A 21,288-nucleotide genomic window follows, 5' to 3' on the forward strand; every position below is an offset into this window, starting at 1 on the left:
TCCTGCGGTGGCTTCGAGCTCCAAAAATAGGTTAATGAGGAAAAGGTTTGCGTCTTAACTCCCCACTACGGATTGAACGTTTAAATGCACATACACATATCCCAGCTATTGATTCTATGGTAACCATGAACTTTTTGAGGCCCTAAAAAGGATTCAAATCCACAGAATAATTTCCGTACCCTATTCGAACTAGGGACTTCCACCTGAACAAAAACGATAACGTAAACTGGCCACCATAAAGAGTTTAAAAGCTTTCCTAAAATGCAGTGGTCGTTTCCTTTTTCCTGTTCCTTTCTCAAGCCCACGTTTACTTTCTCCTTGTGCCGGGTTACCAAGCTGTAAATAGCGTTGCAAATCAACTGCCACTCAAGGTGGCGATAAGAAACGCAGTTCTTTGAATTCGCCATGTTTTAGCCTTGTTCTGGCGATTTGTATTTCGGTGTGGGAAAGCCCATTTTATGGAAAAATGCAAGCAGGACGAAAGCTAGGGATTGTGTACATTGGCGAGGCTGGTGGCAAGGTCAGTGCGGAAATGTTTTCAGTGACTGGTTTTATTTACTTACTTGTATTTGATCTGATCAAGTACTAATCAAGAGTTTATTTGTAATCTTGCGATTTAAATTGCTGATGTTCTCATGATCAGTTATTTCAGTGGAATCTCCTCAGTTAATCAATAATAATAATAATTATTATTATTATTATTATTATCATCAATTTCGAGGTTCTCACTTTCGATCTACATGTATTGAAAATAAGCCTGATAGAGGGAATGGTGGACTCTAACAAAGGGAATAGTGGTCCAAGTTATTGCAATGTTAACGTGTAATTGTAATTCCATACTTCCAAGAGGTTTAGTGTACAACTGTACACATGATGACAACTACTGTTGGGCTACAGAGCTTATTGTAAATTTTACTGGCTCAAGGCATCAAGGAACTAAAGATGCAGCATTTAAAATCCACATAGCTCTAATAATTCCCCTAGCTTGCTCCTTTGTAGGCTATCTTTGGTGGTGATCGAACACAGATCCAATCTTGAGGCCACTCTTCTAGAACAGACCATTTTTTAATTACTTAAATCTTCATTACTTAATGGATGCATTTTCTGAATGTTTTGTAAAATATTAAGTACTATGACCTTGTTTTTCTCCATGCCATCCTTTGTAGCACAAATGTTCTCTCTTCTTGACAAAAACAATGTTCATCCAGTTAAAAAGTTTAGATTTGCGGTAAGTGATTTCAATTTTCTCTTCCTACAGTTACTCAATAAAACCCTATGGAATTTATCAATTTTTTGTCAGGGTTTATCCAAAATCAAAGGTCTCTACATTAAGTTATGGACCTTCATTTTTTCAGCTGGCAAAGCCCAAAGGCAACACATGTAGACCATAAATCTGAGGGGTGAAAAACAAGGTTCTGTAACTTACAGTAGTGACTAAGAAAAGAAGATCAGTACAATATTTAGTCTCTCTCTCTGGATTCAAATAGAGGGGAAGAAACCAAATCAAACAAACTTTTGAATTTAGCGTGCTATACAGTGAAATACAGCCTGCTAAATTGACCAATCATTTTGCATGTATTAACTGAGAGATATAATCAGCTACATTATTAATTGTTGTTGTGTAACTGGAATGCAAAACATATTAGTCATTTAAAGCAAAAACACTTAATTTTCAAAGATGCACATGTGCCCTCTCTGAAAAGTGACTTATTAATACTTGATTTGTATTTGAAAATTATACATAGCATCATGCTATTACACTTGTATGCTGTATAGATTCCTTTTCCATGTTTCTAGTCTGTGGATTTACAGTAAAAGCTTTGTATTGCTTCATCAGGTGAAAGTTGATGCCATTAAAGATGGCAATGGTGCTAACATCTTTGCGTATGGATTTGACTTATCAAGAGAAAGAACAAGTGGATGCTATTTCCATGAATGTAATGGTAGTGAAATGTTTGTTGCCTCTCTGACTAGCCTTTAAGAAAGAATGTTCTCCAGTCATTAAATACACAAGAATAGTTGTTAAATAGTAGCTAGTCTTGGCATTTTGTTTATTAAAGTTAACTCATTGTTGACTTACTTATAATGAATTCAGAAGTATGGCATTTGTCTTGCAAGAAAGGTTGTCTAATTTGCTAAGTACGTGTATAAAGAAATGATAAGTTAATAATTACTTCAGTTAACTAAAAGAGACCTCAAGGTATTCACAGCTACAATTGTTTCCAATAGTTTATTTATTTATTTATTTATTTATAATAACTTCAGTTGCCTAAATAATAAGATAATAATAATGATAATAGAAAAAAAAATTAAAAAAAGCAGAGAAAATAATTACAGCATATTTACAGACAGATGAAAAATAAAAATAACATCGAAATGCAAAATGGAAAAAAGGGTCAAGCCAGAGAGGAACTAAATCCTCATTAACAGCAGTCCCCAGAATGAAAGAAACATGCAATAAAAATAGAACTAAAATTAAAAGGTAAAAATCATTTGAAAAAAAACTCAATTGATAAATAGATATTGGTGCAATATCATTGATATTATTTAAAAGTGTGATCTTTCAGTTTTTTTTTAAACTTACTAGCAGAGCTAGAGCTAATTATGTCATTTGGCAAGTCATTCCAGATTTTTTTATATTTAAACCAAAAAGAGTTCTTGAGGTTGTTTGTTCGAGCATAAGGCGTCCAGATTTTGACATTGTTGGTAGATCTCGTCCGACTATTGGAGAAAGATAAGTAATTACATAAGTTTACTCTTGAAAAACCATTAATGAATTTGAATAATTGCACTAAACTAAGAAATTCACGACGCGAGTTGAGTGTTGGCCAGCCAAGATACTCCAAACGTTCACTATAGTCGATAGAACTACCAAGGATTCACCTGGAAGCATTCCTTTACACTCTTTCAAGCTTATCAGACAGATATTGTTGATGTGGATTCCACACAGGACAAGCATACTCAACAATTGGCCGAACCATAGACTTATGTCCAATTGTTATTGCTCCAGAGCATTTTCCAAATGTGCGCGTTAGTAGGCCAACTATCTTATTTGCTTTAGCAGCAACATAGAGAACATGCGGTTTCCAAGATAAGTCAGATGATATAATGACTCCAAGATGTTTGTGTGTTTTAACCTGTTCCAGTGGGATTGAATTGATGTTGTACGAGCATGGTGTTACAGATCTAGATCTTGTGATTCTCATACATTTGCACTTAGTTGCTTTAAGTTTCAAAAGCCACTTTTTACACCAGTCTACGATCTGAGACAAGCTTTCACACACAGGTTGATGAACAGATGATGGCTGATCTGAGTTAAACAATTGAGTATCATCGGCAAACATTTCACTTGAGCACGATAGGTTCTCAGGTATATCATTGACATACAACAAGAACAACACTGGCCCAACAATACTCCCCTGAGGGGACACCAGAGTAAACCATGGACCAGTCTGAGCTTTCACCTTCCAGAACAACACGTTGAAAACGATCTTGCAGGAAATCACCTAGCCACTCGAGAATCTGACCATTGATACCATATCAGCCAAGCTTAGAGATGAGATGTTTGTGTGGGACTGAGTCAAACGCTTTCTCAAAGTCTAGGAAGACTACATCTGATGTTTTGTTTTTATCTAAGGCTGATGCCCAGGAGTGAAATAGGCGAATAAGTTGGGATGTGCAGGAAAAACCAGCTCGAAAGCCATATTGATGAGGGCTTAACAAGCCATGATCTTCTAGATGAGCCATAATATGTCTTGTGACTAGCCTCTCTAGGGTCTTAACTACAAGCGATGTTAGAGAAATCGGACGATAGTTAGAAACATATTCTTTACCACCATTTTTATAAACTGGGGTAATGTTGGCACACTTCCAGTCACGAGGTAGTTTCCCTCTAGTCAGAGACATATTGAATAACTTTGAAAGTGGATCAGAAATTACAGGAGCTGCCTCTCGGAGCAAACGTGCAGACAAACCATCCGGGCCAGTGGCTTTATTCACATCAAGGGTAAGCAAGAGCTCTCCCACATTAGCACTAGAGCACATGAGATCTGGTATATCGAAGCCTGAACCATGTAAATGGGCATCCTCATCGACACCAGTAGCTGGGTCATGGCGGGTAAACACCGACGCGAAAAATTTGCAAAATAACTCTGCTTTGTCCTTGCCAGTAGAAGCCGTGACACCACGATCCGACCATTTCATAGTGACAGGTATTGATTTGCATTTCGTTTTGGATTTTATAAAAGACCAGAAGCGTTTCGGGTTTTTGGAATCAATTAATGAGTGACATGTTGGTAATAACTCTTATTAAGTTCCGATTTAACTTTATTCCATAACGATTTATATTTATTCCAATCAACGTCAAGCTGGGTAGATTTGGCTTTCTTCCAAAGGCGTTTTCTTTTGTGGAATAGCTTGCGTATATCAGAAGTGATCCAGGGCACATTTTGTCTTGATTTTATTTTCCTTGAAGGAACGTTGTTTTCAACGGCTTTAAAGAATGCACACTTCCAATTTAACCAAACCTCTTCTATTGTGTCATTGTGGATCAATATAGCGTCACATGGGATATTTGATAGTTCAAGACGAAAGTCATCCCAATTAGCATTTTTGTACACAAAGATTTGTTTTGGTCGTTGATATGGACAAGTGACTTTGCATGTCAACTTGAGAGAGACAATATTGTGGTCTGAAGAGCCAATTCCGTCCTAAATTTGGATGTTTTTAATTGATTCTGGACGATTAGATATCACAAGGATATCTATCTAGGATAGCATCTTGACGTGCAGGCTCATCGATCAATTGAGAGAAACCATAGAAGTTCACAATATTATCGCAGAAATAGTCTGATAAGACATTTGGTTGAGAAGGGCATATCAAGTTCCAATCAATATCTGGAAAATTAAAGTCACCCAAAACAACAATATTAGTGTGATCAGATACCACTGTAACTTTTTCCAGTGACCTTTTAAGGCCCTCTAGGTAGTTCATGTTACTTGAAGGAGGGCGGTAGAATACTCCTAGGAAGTATGATCCTGAATTTTTCAGTGGAATCTCGGCCCATAAGAGTTCGCAAATATCTTCTTCCAAATCTGGACGTCTTGAGCATGATATATTAGATTTAACAGCTAAAAGTACACCGCATGGGTGTAGTAGAACAATAGTAAAACATTTACTAAGAAACATGTGAAATCTGTTGTCTACAGATGTAGACAAGTACAGTGGTGTGATGACACCTGTAACTTTATTGCACCATATTATTTGTATGTGCAGTACCATGACTGGGCTCTGTAGATATAATCATAACAATTTGTTAATGACTTTGTATATTGAAAGTTCATAATTTTGAAAGCATTTCTCTAACTAATGATTAAAACCATATAGAATTTAATTGGAAAGTCATGGAGGAACCTGAAAAGGATTTTTTTATGCATTGTGTGATCTAAACAGAATGCAAAGCTTAGAGTGGAGTTTGCATGATGACAGATCAGAATCATGTGATTCATTTATCTTCTGTGAATGCTTAATTTTTACATTCAATACCTTTGTTCTTGTTCTACCTTAGGGAGAGACATTGTGGTGGCATAGCAGCTGGCCTTAAATTTTTTCACAAAAATGGTGTAACAGTCGGTAAGTTATCATCAGGAATCAAAAACTAAATCATTTGTGAAACAAACCTTATGGAAAATTAATTGCCTTTGAGTATTCAACATCCTGATGAAGCCATTGCAGGCTAATTGTATTCCTTAATTTAGTTCATCAATGAAAAAGAAGGTTAGGAACAATAAAAATTTTCATTTTGGGACAATAATAAAGTTCAGCTCCTGAGAAACAATCTTAATTTGCTCTTTCTTTTGTTTGTGTTTGGGGTTGTGATGTTTACTGGCTATGATATAGGCTTACTTGATTTTTCTTTCCATCGTCCATAGTCAATGTTTCACGCATGTAAAACAGCTTAGAAGATGGAGAAACAGAGCAATGAACAAAAAGAGTCTGCATCAGTTCTGTGAATATCCATTGTAATATTGCAGGTTAGGCCCTAATTTGTTTCTTTTCTGAAAAATAAGCCACATGCATACTGAAGATAAAAGAGAACATCTTATTACGTTCAGCAGCTCAGAGTTACATGCATCATTTTGCATTCAAATTCTCCAAGCACCAACTGGGTGACCAAAGTAAAAGTTTAATTGATAGGAGAATCAAGTTGTATGCTTGCAATCAGTCAAAACTTTATACAACTGTATCAGACATTTTTGAATGAATTATAAAGAGATGCCACAGAAAACCAGTTAAAAGCAAATTTTAAAATGGTTATAGAAGAAAACTTTTAATGGTGATGATGACTGCACATTGGAACTTTTAGTTATACACAGATTTTTAGCTACCTCTTGGTAGCACTTAGAGTATTGTTGGGTCAAGTTTTGATTCTTCTGCAACTTAAATTTGGTCAATTTTGATTTGGGATTGGCAGGGTACAGAAGAAAAAGCTGGTTTGATAAAAATATTTTGGTACACACCAGCAATGAAGGAAAGATGTGCCAATTAATATTTTGTTGAAATAGATATGTATTGCATACCTATAAGGGCTGCAAAGTGTCCCAGAGAACACATAATATGGCATATTTACATCGCAAAGAAGTGGCCAATTATTGTGATTAAGGCTTACACATCTGAAAAGAAAAGAGTATTGGCATGTAAGAGTGAGCTATGTGCATTCATATCTCTGTAGGCTTAATGCTATTAACTTACAGAGAGGTAATTACTTATATTTTCTCTTAACCCTTTACATCCTAACATCAGTATGTATATTCTCCATACTGTTCTCCATACATTTTCAAAGAGGCTGACAAGGAGAATTTGTGTAACAGTCAAGAGCTGCTTTAGTTGGTGATCATCTCCTCTATTCTCCTAACTTTCATGTTTGATTTATGGGTGAAATAGAAAGGAGAAATTAGATGCAAGTCAGTCTTAGGGGCTCAAGGGTTAACTGTGAGTACAAAGCTTCACACAGCTGTCCAGACTGTGTTGTGTTTTGTTTTACACAACTTTATTGCTGCTTAATATCTGATAGGTAATTGCAAAATAAACTTAGAAGTAAACAAATAGAAGACAATATGAAAACAGTAATATATTATATAGGAAATTAATACTTATTAACAAACTTGAGTTGAAAACAGAGAGCTGGAACAAACGAGAAGAGTGCATACCCAGTGAATAAGCTTTACATTACATTGTAAAGGTATCTGAGTTAAACAGCTGTACATGATTCAACCGTTCTGAGAACAAGCAGAGATAAATAAAAAAGAATCTTTTACAGCAACAGATACAGTCACTGTTGTAAAAGGTATACCATGTGCTTATCAGTAATTTAATATGCAAGGGGGAGAGACTGGGACCGATCAGCGATATTACACTTTTTACTTCAATTTTTTGTAACATCTATATTCTGGTGCTTTGCCTCAATCCCTTTAAAACTCAAAGTTGATTAAGATGTAATTTCTCATATCATCTTTAATTAGAGCCTCTTTTTCCATAAGAGGTGTTGAAATTATTGGCATTTTACTTTTTTCGTTGTTCGTGTTTGACTTGATTATTTGATTACTAATCACCGACTGGAAGCGACTGTTGAATGTAAGCGCAGAGTGACACAGATCAGAAATGGATGATGACGTTTAATCAATAGGAATAGGTTTAATACAGTACGTGAATGGTTTTATTGTAATTTTTGAAGAACGCATCCTTGTGAGTTTAGAGGAAAAACCTTGTGAAACCAGTGAGGAGAATGTATTAAAAAAAAAAACGTGATTCTACAAGTGTGGTTTGTTTGTGTTTAGCGAACGGGAAGTTCGACATTAATTAGATTCTTTTCAGCGAACAGAAACCGAGAAATTCCCAACAGGGGCAAGAATTTGTTTTAGGGCCGAACTATTACTACAATAAAGCAAATCGAGAGAGAAAGAGCACAACTTATTTGTAGACACTCATCATTTCTGCCTTTTCCTTTTTTGTTTTTACTCGCAAGTTTGGCGAGGATTGTTCAATACCACGGATTGTAACGAGTCGTGTAATGATCTGAAATGTATTTACGAGTCGTACGCTCCTAACGCGCGAGTCGTCTGTGGTATTCACGAGTCGTCTGTTGTATTCACGAGTCGTAAGATCGTGGTGCCGATCCATAAATGTTAGTAAAGAGACTTTTTTCGCCACTTGAGAGTCTTTCAGGCCATGGTGGATTTTGCAGTTTCGTACGATCCCTAGGGGATCGTGTGAAAAATTCACGAATCGTGTGACCCGTACGAATCGCCTAATGTATTCTCGGGTCGTGTTGTCCATCCGTGAATCTTATTAGGGATACTTGGATTTTGTCTGTTAGCCTGGTGGTGTGTCGTGCACTTCGTGTGTTGCTCTTTGGTAGAACTAGTTACACCCTTGTTGTTTGCATGTGCACTGAGCAAGTGATCCGCTCGTATCGTGCAGATCACGCGTGCATTTTAATCCACGCGTCGACACACTTGGTCATGGCCAGAGAGACTCTAAGTCTCTCTTATGAGGTTTACAGATCGACCGGAAAACTTGACTACTCGTGAATACAATAGCAAATCTCATTGTCGCCTAATATTTCTCCTAAAGTAAAATTTACGAGTTCCATGATAAATCTTATGTGTCTACATCGTTCTTGTATTATGTTGCCTTAATTCCTTTTAAAATTTTACGATTTTAGGCGCCACCTTTGTGAGCGAGAACAACAACTGAATCAGTTACAATCTGCTGAAAGAGACAGCGACGTCACCAGGATGAAGTCCACGCTTCCTTTTGGATTGTCTTTAGACTCCGGAAACGGAACAGGCAGAAAGCAGTGAATGAAAGTTGTGTTGGATGGCATCGTTCAAGCGGTCAACTCTATAATGAAAAAAATTTCAGCACCCTCCCCCCACTTCCTTTGCTAATTGCACGATTAAATGGAGCCCACCCTTGAATCCCATCCACCTCCTAAGCGTTATTTTTATCCACACCCTAAGTCAGCTTTTTTTTTTTTACTTACCCATCTCTCACTCTGGCAAGACATGTCATCTAAACTAACGAAGACAATTTTGTTTTGATACTCATTGCATAAGGCTGTATTTTATTTACCATTTGAAATTTGTTAGAAAAGACGATCAACAATGCTCGGCAATCCAAAAGCACTTAAGTATCACACTCTATCGTTGCATAACGCAATGCCATTAAAATGATGTATTGGGTAATTGTCTCACCTGTGACGAGTTTGTCTGATTATGATCTTTCTATGTGTATTCATGGACAATAAAGACACTATCAAAATAATAACATGCCATTAAAACTGACTTGTTATTTACCTGTGAATTGTTGTTTAACCCTTTGACTTCCACTGGTGACCAACACAGAATTTCTCCATACAATGTTAATACAATATCAAGCAGACAAGTGAACAGAATTAAGAAAAAGTCTAGTGGGAGATTAGAAGTTGATCCAATACCAAATTCTCTGAACTAACATCATAAAAATTATGGGTCAGACAGTAAGGAGAATTACTATTAAGATCTTGGGAAGGAAATGGTTTAAAGCCGCTGAAAGGTTTTGTTTGTGCTTGAATTTGAGCATGAATAGATCAGTTAATAAGTTTGGGAACAAGATACCTGTGTTTAAAAAACAAAACATTTCAAAGAAAGGGGATTTTTGGTTTCAAACGTATTCAATTTAAAGTGCAATTTGAGCTGGAGTTTCAAATATGAGTTACTTATGGTAAGCAGCTAGTCTAAAGTGGTTACAGCATCGGTAGGTTTTCAAAAGCTGTTCTGCTGTTCCTAAAATTAGATCATGCTGATTCTTAATCATAGTTTCACATAGAATTTGAGGAACTGATTAACAGCATATTGAGCCTCACTTATAGTCTTAACTCAACAAAGTCATAAAAATTGTACTATCTATAATACACTTCCTGTATCATCAGATTAAAGCATGTTTCACAGATGACCCACTCCCCTCAGAAGTGCATAACTTTTCATCGTCCACCCTCTTTAATACATAAAAATGGTGCTCCCCCTGTTTCTGTGGATCAATGTCAGTTTCTGAGCAACTGAGTACTTACCTGGAAAAGTATTGAGTGATATTTTGAAATGCTTTCATTTCCACTGTGAAGATATTTCCGTTATTATTATTATTATTATTATTATTATTATTGGTTGCCTTTCTTTTAAAATTTATTTTCAAATTTCTGTTCAAATAATATGACTTTTTTTTTCTGTTGACTCCCAAGATGCAAAAGGTAGAACGCTGCTAATGAATGTTTCTGTGAGTGGCAAGGTTCAAGGTTCAGGGTTTAATGAAGAGAGGAGCAGATCTGTGTCTGATGAAGAAAGGGGGATGGAATTCATTACAACTTGCTGCACTGGGTGGTAACCTTTAAATTATTGCCTTGATATTAAGCCACGTGCCAAACATTGAGTCAAGGTCTGCTGAGAATCTCTCCCTATTTATGATTCCTTTTGTGAATTGTAATTGACAGGCCGTGTAGTGGTTTCTTGAGAAGGAAGTAACTGCAACCAGTGAAAAGAACAGGATGTAAGAATGTGTTCTGTTTTTCCGCACAGAGTACTGACACTGACATCAATAATCTTATCCTTCTTGACGTGCCAAACATTGACCCAAGGAACGCAGAGCAGGGTCCCTTGCCCCTTATGGTAGCTGGTTTTACTGGTAAGGGAGTGGTAAGGGACATGCAGTGACTGGTAACGGACTGGTAAGGGACATGCAGTGAAATGGTTTGTGAGAGGAGGACAACTGCAACCTGTGTAGACAACGATGGGATGTGCTGCATAGGTAAAAACCGCCTGTGGTGATGCATCTCTAATCATTGTTGTTTGTCATGGCAAACTGTGGGGTGTAAAGTATAACCTTCGAGGGCGCAAATCTTTTGGCTAAGGACTGACAACAGACAGGATTCTTTACATCTCGCCTCATCATGTGACCCATACTTTCTAGATTAATTGCTGCTGTGTCACATGCACCTTTCCCTTGCCTGCATAGATTTTGAGTAAAAGGGGCAAGTTTCTAAAGAAACAGTGGTGCTGCATCGGTGTCAGAGTATAATAGGGTAGTTTGCTATTATCAACTGAATTGATAAAGTTAATTGGCCCCCGTGAAAATTTTAAAAGCTGACGTTTCGAGCATTAGCCCTTCGTCAATCGCTCTAACGCTCAAAACTTCAGCGGCTAAACTCTTTGCGGTGACCAATTTACGTTATCAACTCAGTTGATAAACTAAATTACCTAGTTTTTGAGTAGCCTAGTTAGATATGCAAAGTCAAGTTTATTAAACAAGCATACAAAAACAACAACCATCTTGTATACTTCAGCGGTTTGCTAAATTATGCCAAAACTGACGCTGACACAATCCTCAAAGGCTCACTTAATGCGAACGTGGGGAGAGGACTGGCAAGAGTCACCAACTGTACCCTTCCTAAACGCAGTTCTTCAATCTCTCGAATGTTTTTTGTTTTGGCTTGTTTGTTTGGGGCCGCTTATTATTTATCATCTGGGGGTGGGGGGTTAGCAGGGTGGGAACATTTTGTTCCCCCCGCCACCCTTCTATGGCTCTGTAGTATTTTAAGGATTTCCCTTATCAGCAGACACCCCCCTCCAGATGCTCTATTAGTGACAACTGGTCCAACCTCCCTTCCCCCTAAAAAAACCAAAAAGTCTCCCCCCCCCGAAAAAAAAAGGCCTCCTTCCCCATAGACGATATATACATGTACTGCTCCCTTTAACCTCCCCTTTCTCCCTATTTATCCAAACAAGGATTTTTTTCACTACTTTCTCAGACGCTAGAAATATCAAAGTCATTCCCTTTGACAAACAAGACTTTCTTTCGTTCGGTGATATAAAATTTTATTGACTACAGTCATAACGTCGCTTACAAAGGTTACCTAAAAATTTGTTGTAATTAGAGCCTCTCAGTGATGTTATTATTTCTTTATTGGTACAGGTAATCGCACTACTTCGAGTGACATTTGGTATAAATACCCCAGTTTTTTGTTTTTTATTTTTTAAACCATCTTAATTGCACGTGCCCGTAGGGCGTGTGAAATTCGTTGTCTTTCTAAAAATTACGAGTGCTTACTCATTTCAGTTTGCCTAAGAAAAGTCATGTCACTTCTTATTCCTTTTAAAATGAACTAATTTTCGACATAGCTTCACTGACAATGCAGAAAGAAACAAAAGGTAAAACACGTACACAAAGATTCATTCAAACCCTGCAAACATCATTGTGTGTTGGGTCAAATCAACGTGTTACGTCAAAGAAGAAAACTTTCGACATGTCTTTCTTTTTTAAGCTATTATACAGTTCGTTACGGTTTTTTTTACTGAATTAACAATGTTCTGCACTGTATTAGCTCTCTTCTGCATTGGTGTTTCATGAAAACTGTATTGCAACCAATCAGAATGCAGAAATTTTTTCATGTATTCTATTAACAGGTTTCCTTGAAAAATGAAATATTCTAAACATCGATCGCGTTAAAAGTAAAAGCCATGTGCTATTATATAAAATAGTATTTAAAAAATAGATCTGCTATGCAAAATACACTGGCTAAACGTCTGAATTCATACTTCTTTTTTCAAATTTTACAAAAACATTCCAACCTCGATTTTAGCTTGATACAAATGTTATCGGAAGACATTTTCAGCTAAGACAAACTTGTTCAACGAAATGCGATTTACGTTCATATTTCCAACTTTTGTATCAAACTACAAAGCCGTTACATTACATCTATATGTTCTATAATAATAAAAAGTTATGTGGTAAAAAAAAACTATTTACTTGTGAAAACTATACAAAATCACATTAATTTTGAAACGTCTTAAATAGGAAAATAAAGAGGCCGTTAATGTTGCAGAAACCTACACTTCTGTCTTTGAAATTAATACGTCCTAGTAAAAAAACACCCTCGTACTTGTGAAATATACATAAAATTACATCAATTATAAAAACGTTTAACTAGATAAAAATAAAATCACTGGTAATATTGTAGACATACACTAACAGCTTTTCCAGTATAGTACAAACCACAAGGGAACCTCAAATATTGACAAAACCACGCATTTTGTAACCTAAGAGAAAAAACCAAAGAGTATTTTAGGAAGAGAAATGAAGATTCCTCCGACAATTGAACAACAACACGCTGCGCTAAGAGAATGTATCTCTTGGTACATATCGTCTCATGCCAAATGCAGCCCAGCACTAACACCGCAACATACGATTCATTCGAATCATTCATATGTTTTAAGCTTATGGCTGTGCTCTGTCCAAATGCCACTGACTTTTGTCTTCGGGTGACTTGTACAGCTTTTATTTCATGAAAGCTTTCACAAGCTGGATAAGCAAATTCTGAGAATGATGCGTGTATGGACACAGAGTTGAAATCAACTAGCTTAATGGAACTAAATCATTACACTCAGCCAACATGCCACAGAAAGCCCAGGCTCAAGTGCAACTTTAACGACAGAAGCTATTCCGTACCGAAACTGTTGAACAGCTCACAAGTTGTACAGATTGTACGTAGGTCTAGTAGGTAAAATATCAAATAACACACAGCCTGTTAAAAACCTCCTCCAAAACGGCTTCGAAGTTGACGGAACAAACAAACCAGTAGGTTACATTTTGACATTGAAGAGTTAAGCAAACATAAAATAAGCTGTAAAGCTTACTTCACCAACCTGAGTTAATCATTGCCCGTTGTTGACTCACTTCTAGGCACGTGATTCAATAGCAAGTCCAAACAATCTGAGTCACATGATGAGGCATGATACAGAGAATCCTGTCCTTTGTTATCTTTAGCCAAAGGATTGGCTCCCCTCTCAAGAAGATACTTTACACCCTGCAGCTCACCATCAGAAACAGCGATGATAAGAGGTGTTTCACCATCAGCTGTTTTTGAGTCAACGTCCGGCAGGTGGGTAAGGATAAGATCAATGGTATCAGGGTCACCGCCCTTTGCGGCATGATGTAACGGGCTCCAACCCCTTTTGTCTTCACAGGCTACAGTTGCTCCCTTCTCAAGAAGCCATTTCACTGCACGTAATTTGCCAGTAAAAGCCGCCACCATTAGTGGCGTTAGACCCTGGCCTGTTTTTGACTCAATGTTGGACAGGTGAGTATGGAGTAGAGATATAATATCAGTGTCTCCACTCTCTGCGGCAAAATGTAACACGTTCCATCCTCCTTTGTCTTCACAGGCTACAGTTGCCCCCTTCTCAAGAAACCATTTCACTGCATGTAATTTGCCAATGAAAGCCGCCACCATTAGTGGCGTGTAACCCTCGCCTGTTTTTGACTCAATGTTGGGCAGGTGAGTATGGATTAGAGATATAATATCAGTGTCTCCGCTCTCTGCGGCAAGATGTAACATGTTCCAACCTCTTTTGTCTTCACAGGCTACAGTTGCCCCCTTCTCAAGAAACCATTTCACTGCATGTAATTTGCCAGTGAAAGCCGCCACCATTAGTGGCGTGTAACCCTCGCCTGTTTTTGACTCAATGTTGGGCAGGTGAGTATGGATTAGAGATATAATATCAGTGTCTCCGCTCAATGCGGCAAAATGTAACATCTTCCATCCTCCTTTGTTTTCACAGGCTACAGTTGCCCCCTTCTCAAGAAACCATTTCACTGCATGTAATTTGCCATGGGCAGCCGCCACCATTAGTGGCGTGTAACCCTCGCCTGTTTTTGACTCAATGTTGGGCAGGTGAGTATGGATTAGAGATATAATATCAGTGTCTCCGCCAGATGCGGCATGATGTAACGTGTTCCATCCTCTTTTGTTTTCACAGGCTACAGTTGCCCCCTTCTCAAGAAACCATTTCACTGCATGTAATTTGCCATGGACAGCCGCCACCATTAGTGGCGTTAGACCCTCGCCTGTTTTTGACTCAATGTTGGGCAGGTGAGTATGGATTAGAGATATAATATCAGTGTCTCCGCCAGATGCGGCATGATGTAACGTGTTCCATCCTCTTTTGTTTTTACAGGCTACAGTTGCCCCCTTCTCAAGAAACCATTTCACTGCATGTAATTTGCCATGGACAGCCGCCACCATTAGTGGCGTGTAACCCTCGCCTGTTTTTGACTCAATGTTGGGCAGGTGAGTATGGATTAGAGATATAATATCAGTGTCTCCGCCAGATGCGGCATGATGTAACGTGTTCCATCCTCTTTTGTCTTCACAGGCTACAGTTGCCCCCTTCTCAAGAAACCATTTCACTGCATGTAATTTGCCATGGGCAGCCGCCACCATTAGTGGCGTGTGACCCTCGCCTGTTTTTGACTCAATGTTGGGCAGGTGAGTATGGATTAGAGATATAATATCAGTGTCTCCGCCAGATGCGGCACAATGTAACGTGTTCCAACCTCCTTTATCTTCACAGGCTACAGTTGCTCCCTTCTCAAGAAACCATTTCACTGCATGTAATTTGCCATGGACAGCCGCCACCATTAGTGGCGTTAGACCCTCGCCTGTTTTTGACTCAATGTTGGGCAGGTGAGTATGGATTAGAGATATAATATCAGTGTCTCCGCCAGATGCGGCATGATGTAACGTGTTCCATTGTTTGTTGTCCGTCAGGGAAGGATCTGCTCCCCTTTTAATCATACTCTTCACCGCTTGAACATTGCCATTCAAAGCAGCATTCATTAGCGGCGTTCTGCCTGTTGTGTTCCTGTAGTCGACAGAAAACCCACGAGGAAGCGTCGATTTCATCTCAGTGACGTCACCTTCTTTTTCAACAGAGTGTAACTGATTCAATTCTTTGTTGTTCTCGCTCACAGATGTGTCGCCTAAAATCGTATAATGTGAAAGGAAATTAAGATTGGCATCAAACTCCAAGGAGGATGTAGAGACATGAGATTTATTTTCGAACTAGCCCCGTTAGGAGGAAAATTGGGTAACAAAAAAATTTTTAAAAATAACAATTATAGTAATAGTAATTATGATAATAATAATAATGACTGATAGGTTTAATTGCTCTGGTGACTATTGAGATGCATGCACTCTGATTGGTCAAGGATTGCGTCACATCTCGCTAAAATCACCTCGCGCGAGGAGATTTCATCATTTCAAACTTCTACTGGAAAATGGTTGCTTATCTCGATACGAGTAGTCAGAACAAATGTAACACATTGTATCAACAAAAGTCCCAACAGATAATTAAGAAAACTCCTAAAGCAAAGTCTTGATTTGATTGAATTTCAGTTGACGTAAGCGTTAGAGACAGGATATGAAAATTATGTTCTATGACTTTTAAATCACTAATTTTCGGCATTTGCCGAGCAGCTATGTTCTTGGTATTGAAGTCTGTTGACAGTTAGAAAAAAAAATCATATCGTGGCAGGCTTCGTTGTGCTTTACAACTTACCCAATTTTCTGTCTAAAAAACAAATTTGTGCCCCTTCTTGCTAGAAGAGGCTCTAAATTAAGATGTTGTGCGGAATTACACGTTGGTCAACATTGGGTATTAAAGGAATGAACCCAAACAAAAGGAAAACAACTTTTACACAATATGAGAACAAAGTCTGATAGCAGTACTACCATATTCCCTTCTTTTCCGTAATTTCCTGCTCTCTATTACTCTTCATTCATCTCCCCCCTCCCCCCCCCCGCCCATCCCTTCACATTTCCCAATTCCAAAATTGGTTGAAATACATAAATTGCTAAAAGGCATATGGTATATTGATATGTTTGATCTATTTGTGCTGGATGACATGTAAGCAAACGTGAATACATGTAAATAGCTCTTCTTTGATCACCATTGTTCTATGTTTGAGAACTACCTCATTTCTTTTCTAATAGTGCTTTCATTAATAAAGTTTTACTGGTATTTCCGTGCATTTCCTTTTAAGTTGAAAGTAAAGCAGAAATACCAGAAGCTGTTAAAGAAATACTACACATGTTATATAGCTTCATCCCAATCAGCAATTACTGGTACACGAAGGTCTTTGCTTCACCACACTTAATAACTTTACATGCATTTCCTCGAATAAGCACCTAGGCACGAATTATTTTTGTGGCTAAAAGGAAGGTCGCTTATTAAAATCATATAAACTATAAACTGTTCTGATTTGACTGTAGTTGAAGATTTCTAAAGTTGTAAATGAAGTGGAAATAGAATCAGGTTTTCCATCTATTTTTGATAGTAAGAGAGAAGGGGAGGATGATTATTCGATGGGGGGGGGGGGGGTGTCAGTGTTCTTGTTTGATAAGTTGACCAAGCTCACAAATGTTTCATCTAAAATCCAACAATTTGAAAAGAAATTAAGAAAGGCAGAATTATGCAAGAAGGGTGTAGAGAGGGGAGAGTTGTAACACAACTAGTAACTTTAAGGGGAAAATTAAGACCGATTAAACGTTTAAGTTGTAGAACTGTTATCAATGTGGACCTTGTTAGACAGAAATTTCTTATATAATTTAATTACAAATTGAGATTAGTTTGTTACACCCGTTTTGACCTTATGTCAGAGATTTTTCACCAAGACTGATAGTAATCCGCTGTATTGTTGTCTAAACGTGCGGTCGAAGCTTGGTCGATATTAATTGTGTCAATTGTGTCAAGTTTTGGCCGTTGGCCATCACTTTGGTTTTCAGTCAAGTTGTTCAGTTTGCTATCACGTTTGGTAATCAAAAATAGTCCCAACTGCACGTTAACTACACAGCTAAAGCGACGCCTCTAATAGGTTTCTTTTCAATAGCTCAAAGTGTTACAGACAGGATATGAAAGTTACGCTACAGAAAAGAATTTCTTCAAAGCGTTGGCATTTTGGAAAACTTTCATAGTTCAGTCACTTTCTATGACATCTGAATCACTACGTTTAAGTATTCACCGACCAGCCTTATTCTTTGTATTAGAATCTATTAATAGTTATAATTAACCCTTTACACCCTAATATCAATATGCATATTCTCCATACTTTCTCTACACGTTTCTTAAGGTTCTGAAAAAGAGAATTTGTTTAACAATCAAGAGCTTCTTTGGCTGTTGATCATTTCCCTTATTCTCATGACCTCAATGTTTGAATCAGGGGTGATCTTGTAAGGAGAAAATAGATGCCAGTCACTCTTAGGTGTTAAAGGGTTGACTGTCATGACTTGTAAAGTTTACTCACCTTGAACAGACTTTGTTTGTTCATTCCCATCAGTTCTTTTTCTCTTTAAAGAGGTGTTTGGAGCTTTATCTGTGGAGAAAGAAGAGAAATATCACATTATATGGAATGCCACCTAGTTTGGAAACCTGCAAACAGACTTCCATTTAGGAGACAAGAAAAAGGTAGAAATGATGGATGTCTTAACGTCCGTTGTGCCCTCTCACTTCCATATTGTTTCAATGTTACTTTCTGTCCTTAAAATCAATCTTGCCCCTTTCTGCAAGAGGAGGCTTTAAATGACAATGTTATGAGAAATTATATAGTGATCAATTTTGGGTATTAAAGGGATTAAACCAAAGCAACAAAATAGGAATGTTACATAAAATAGAAGGAAAAAGTCTAAATCCCTGAGGAGTCCCAGTCCCTCCCCTATAGTCCTCCCTTGTTGTTTTATCCAGGATGTTCTCCCCAACCCCCCTTCCCCCTTCATATTTCATATTGGTTGCAGTACATAAATTGCTGATAGGCACGTGGTGTCTTCCTTCTTCAACTGTACCTGTTGCTGTCCAAACTTCTTTTGTATTTCTCTGTGCTTGTTTTGTTGAAACATATGCAGCTGCACCTGCAACAATGAGTTTCGGTTAAAAAGATTTATTTTAAAACTGCAATGTCAACTAAGCAGTTACATGTTCAAAAGCCACACAAAACTCACGTCCCCGAATCTGCATATTATTATTATTAGATCATTAGAGGGGCACCATCTGGAATGAGTTCATGTGTATGTGCATATGTTCACTGCTTATAAATATGACCCAGTTATTTAAGCCTGTGTACCTCCAACAGTATTTTGTCACAGTACCTGAATCTCATGAATACCGAAAATACAAACTATGCAGCCATTAAATGAACCAAACACAAGTAAGACTCCACTGTTTCACATATTTACTATATCAGTGCTAAGTAGAAATGAGAGAATATCTTGTCTCCTTTCAGCTTCATTGAAAAAGTCAGAAGAGTGAGAAGCAATTTCGTTTCTTCACCGCAGTGCAAATATATGAATTTCTTATATCTATAATCATCATTCATCACTTGGATGGTTTATTTGGACCCAACACATTGACCAGCTTCCAGTTGGCTTGTTAGCTCAGTTGGTAGAGCGCTGCACCGGTATCGTAGAGGTCAGGGTTCAAATCCAGTACGGGCCTGAACTTTTTTCAGGTCCTATTTTCAACTACTCGTTTCAGTAGTACTCTTAGCTGCAAGGATCTCTTAATTTCAAGAGTGAGAAGTGTTGTGGAAGAAAGAGTAGGCAAGCACAAACATATTGATATTGTTTGATCCAATTGCTAAATGACCTATAAGCCAACATGAATACTGCAAGGAAATTAAGCTCTTCTTTGATTACCAATTGTATCAGTTTTGGAGACAACCAACTCGTATCCTTCTTCGTTGCTTCAAGGCTAATTATCTACACAACCAATCTCTTTCTGGAGTTCACTCAAATAGTGTTTTGATAAATAGGTGTTAGGATAATAAAGTTCTACAGGTATTTCCCTACATTTCCTTATAAGTTGAAAGTAAAGCAGAAACAGTTACAGAAGTTTTACATATATTTAATGGCTTCATTCCAATCAGTAATTACACAAAGGTCTTTTCTTCACAAAATTTAATAGTATTAGATACTGCATTTCCTTGAATTAGCTCAGTTTTTTGTAAAAGGCAAAATCAGCAACTGTGACTTTCTACACATTGATCAGGCATAAAAACCTAAGCCTTGTAGACCTTTTCTTTCTAACCATTCTATAGCGAAAGTGACCCTTTTACCTTAAACACCTCCAAATTAAAGGGTACTAACTTGTATTTCACTGGAAAGACTTAACAGTTCTAGTTCAAATTCCCCACCCCAGCCTGGCAGTACAGAAAGGCAGGGGTTTGCCAAGAACAGGGTTGTTTACCATTTCACCAAAGAAACCAGTTGGATGACTAATAGATACTAATAGATTAAGACTTCTAGGGAGGCACAGCTTAATGTTAGGTGGATCAAAATCAAGATGGAAAAAAAGAGCCTTTGTCTAATGTGCAATATTACAAGGAGAACTGCCACTAGTTTCCATCAAAGTAAAGCAGAGAAAAAACATCTTCCTAGCCATCTTCCCGCTCCTTTTCCATTTACTCCTCCCCCAATTTCCTTTTTTCCTTCCCCTTCTTCCTTTGTTATTCTACCTATGGTTTTTTCCTCTCCCTTTCCTTTTGCTGTCCCTTCTTTTTTTTGTTTTTGTTTTCCTCTTTTTTTTTCCCTCTTAAGATTTAGGAAAACCCTCCATTAGTGATCTTTCCAAGATTTGCCAGTCATTAAAAAAGTTATTTACCTCTTGTAAAAACTAGTCACTAGCAGAAAATCCTAACTTGAACCTGCCAAAAAAACTTGAAGTAGGGACTTCCCCCTTTTAATTAGTTTTGCACAAGTTTCAAGATGAAGAGGAAATGTTAGGCAACTTAAGTATTTTCAGGCTAGCAGCCAGGTTAAAATTAGTAATTAAAATCAGCTGAAGAGAATTGGTAATTATGAGGTACAATAACTATTTTGTAAGTTTCAAAACAGTTTAGTGGCCAACTTTTTCATTTTCGCCATGCAGGTCTTTTCTGTTTGCTTCCCCACTCTATCCTCCATGTCTGTGCTTACTCAAAGTAGATGTTGCTGGATTTATGATTTATGCAATTACACTCCCATTATGTTTCCTCATAGATACTAAGCTTCAAGCCAACCCCCCTATTTCACACAATTAACACTTAATATCAAGCTCTATGCCTGATTATCATATAGCTTGCAACACCGGTGGGCAACATGAAGCATCAGTTTTAAAACTCTACACAGTGTCCAATCTACATTATCAACTCTGTAGTCCCTTCTTTTCAGTAATTTCTTGCTCCTTATTAATCTACATTAATCTCCCTGCCCATCCCTTCACGTTTCCCAATTCCAAAATTGAATGAAATTCATAAATTTCCCATAAGCATATGGTATTTACCTTCTAAAGCCATACTTGTTGCTGAACGGACTTCTTCTGGTGAATCACGTGGAGCTGTACCTGAATCTGATGAATATGAAAAAAATAGAAATTATGCCCTCATGAAATC

At 37.6% G+C, this 21,288-nt stretch overlaps 1 protein-coding gene across 6 annotated transcripts in view; it reads right to left on the minus strand.

Moving 5' to 3' along the window:
- The window catches only part of LOC131796473 (ankyrin-2-like), a 178,383-nt gene that overhangs the window by 141,144 nt on the left and 15,951 nt on the right, over positions 1 to 21,288 (minus strand). For 4 of the 6 annotated variants that reach the window (XM_066167740.1, XM_066167744.1, XM_066167739.1 and 1 more), the window contains exons 10-13: positions 21,180 to 21,245; positions 18,707 to 18,772; positions 18,172 to 18,240; positions 13,139 to 15,849 (exon numbers count right to left, since the gene is read on the minus strand). In XM_066167740.1, coding sequence (XP_066023837.1) covers positions 13,739 to 15,849; positions 18,172 to 18,240; positions 18,707 to 18,772; positions 21,180 to 21,245 — 2,312 coding nt within the window. In that variant the 3' untranslated portion in view covers positions 13,139 to 13,738. The other 2 variants (XM_066167741.1, XM_066167742.1) reach the window with 2 other exon arrangements.

The sequence above is a fragment of the Pocillopora verrucosa genome, chromosome 5, assembly GCF_036669915.1.
Source record: "Pocillopora verrucosa isolate sample1 chromosome 5, ASM3666991v2, whole genome shotgun sequence".
Lineage (NCBI taxonomy): Eukaryota > Metazoa > Cnidaria > Anthozoa > Scleractinia > Pocilloporidae > Pocillopora > Pocillopora verrucosa.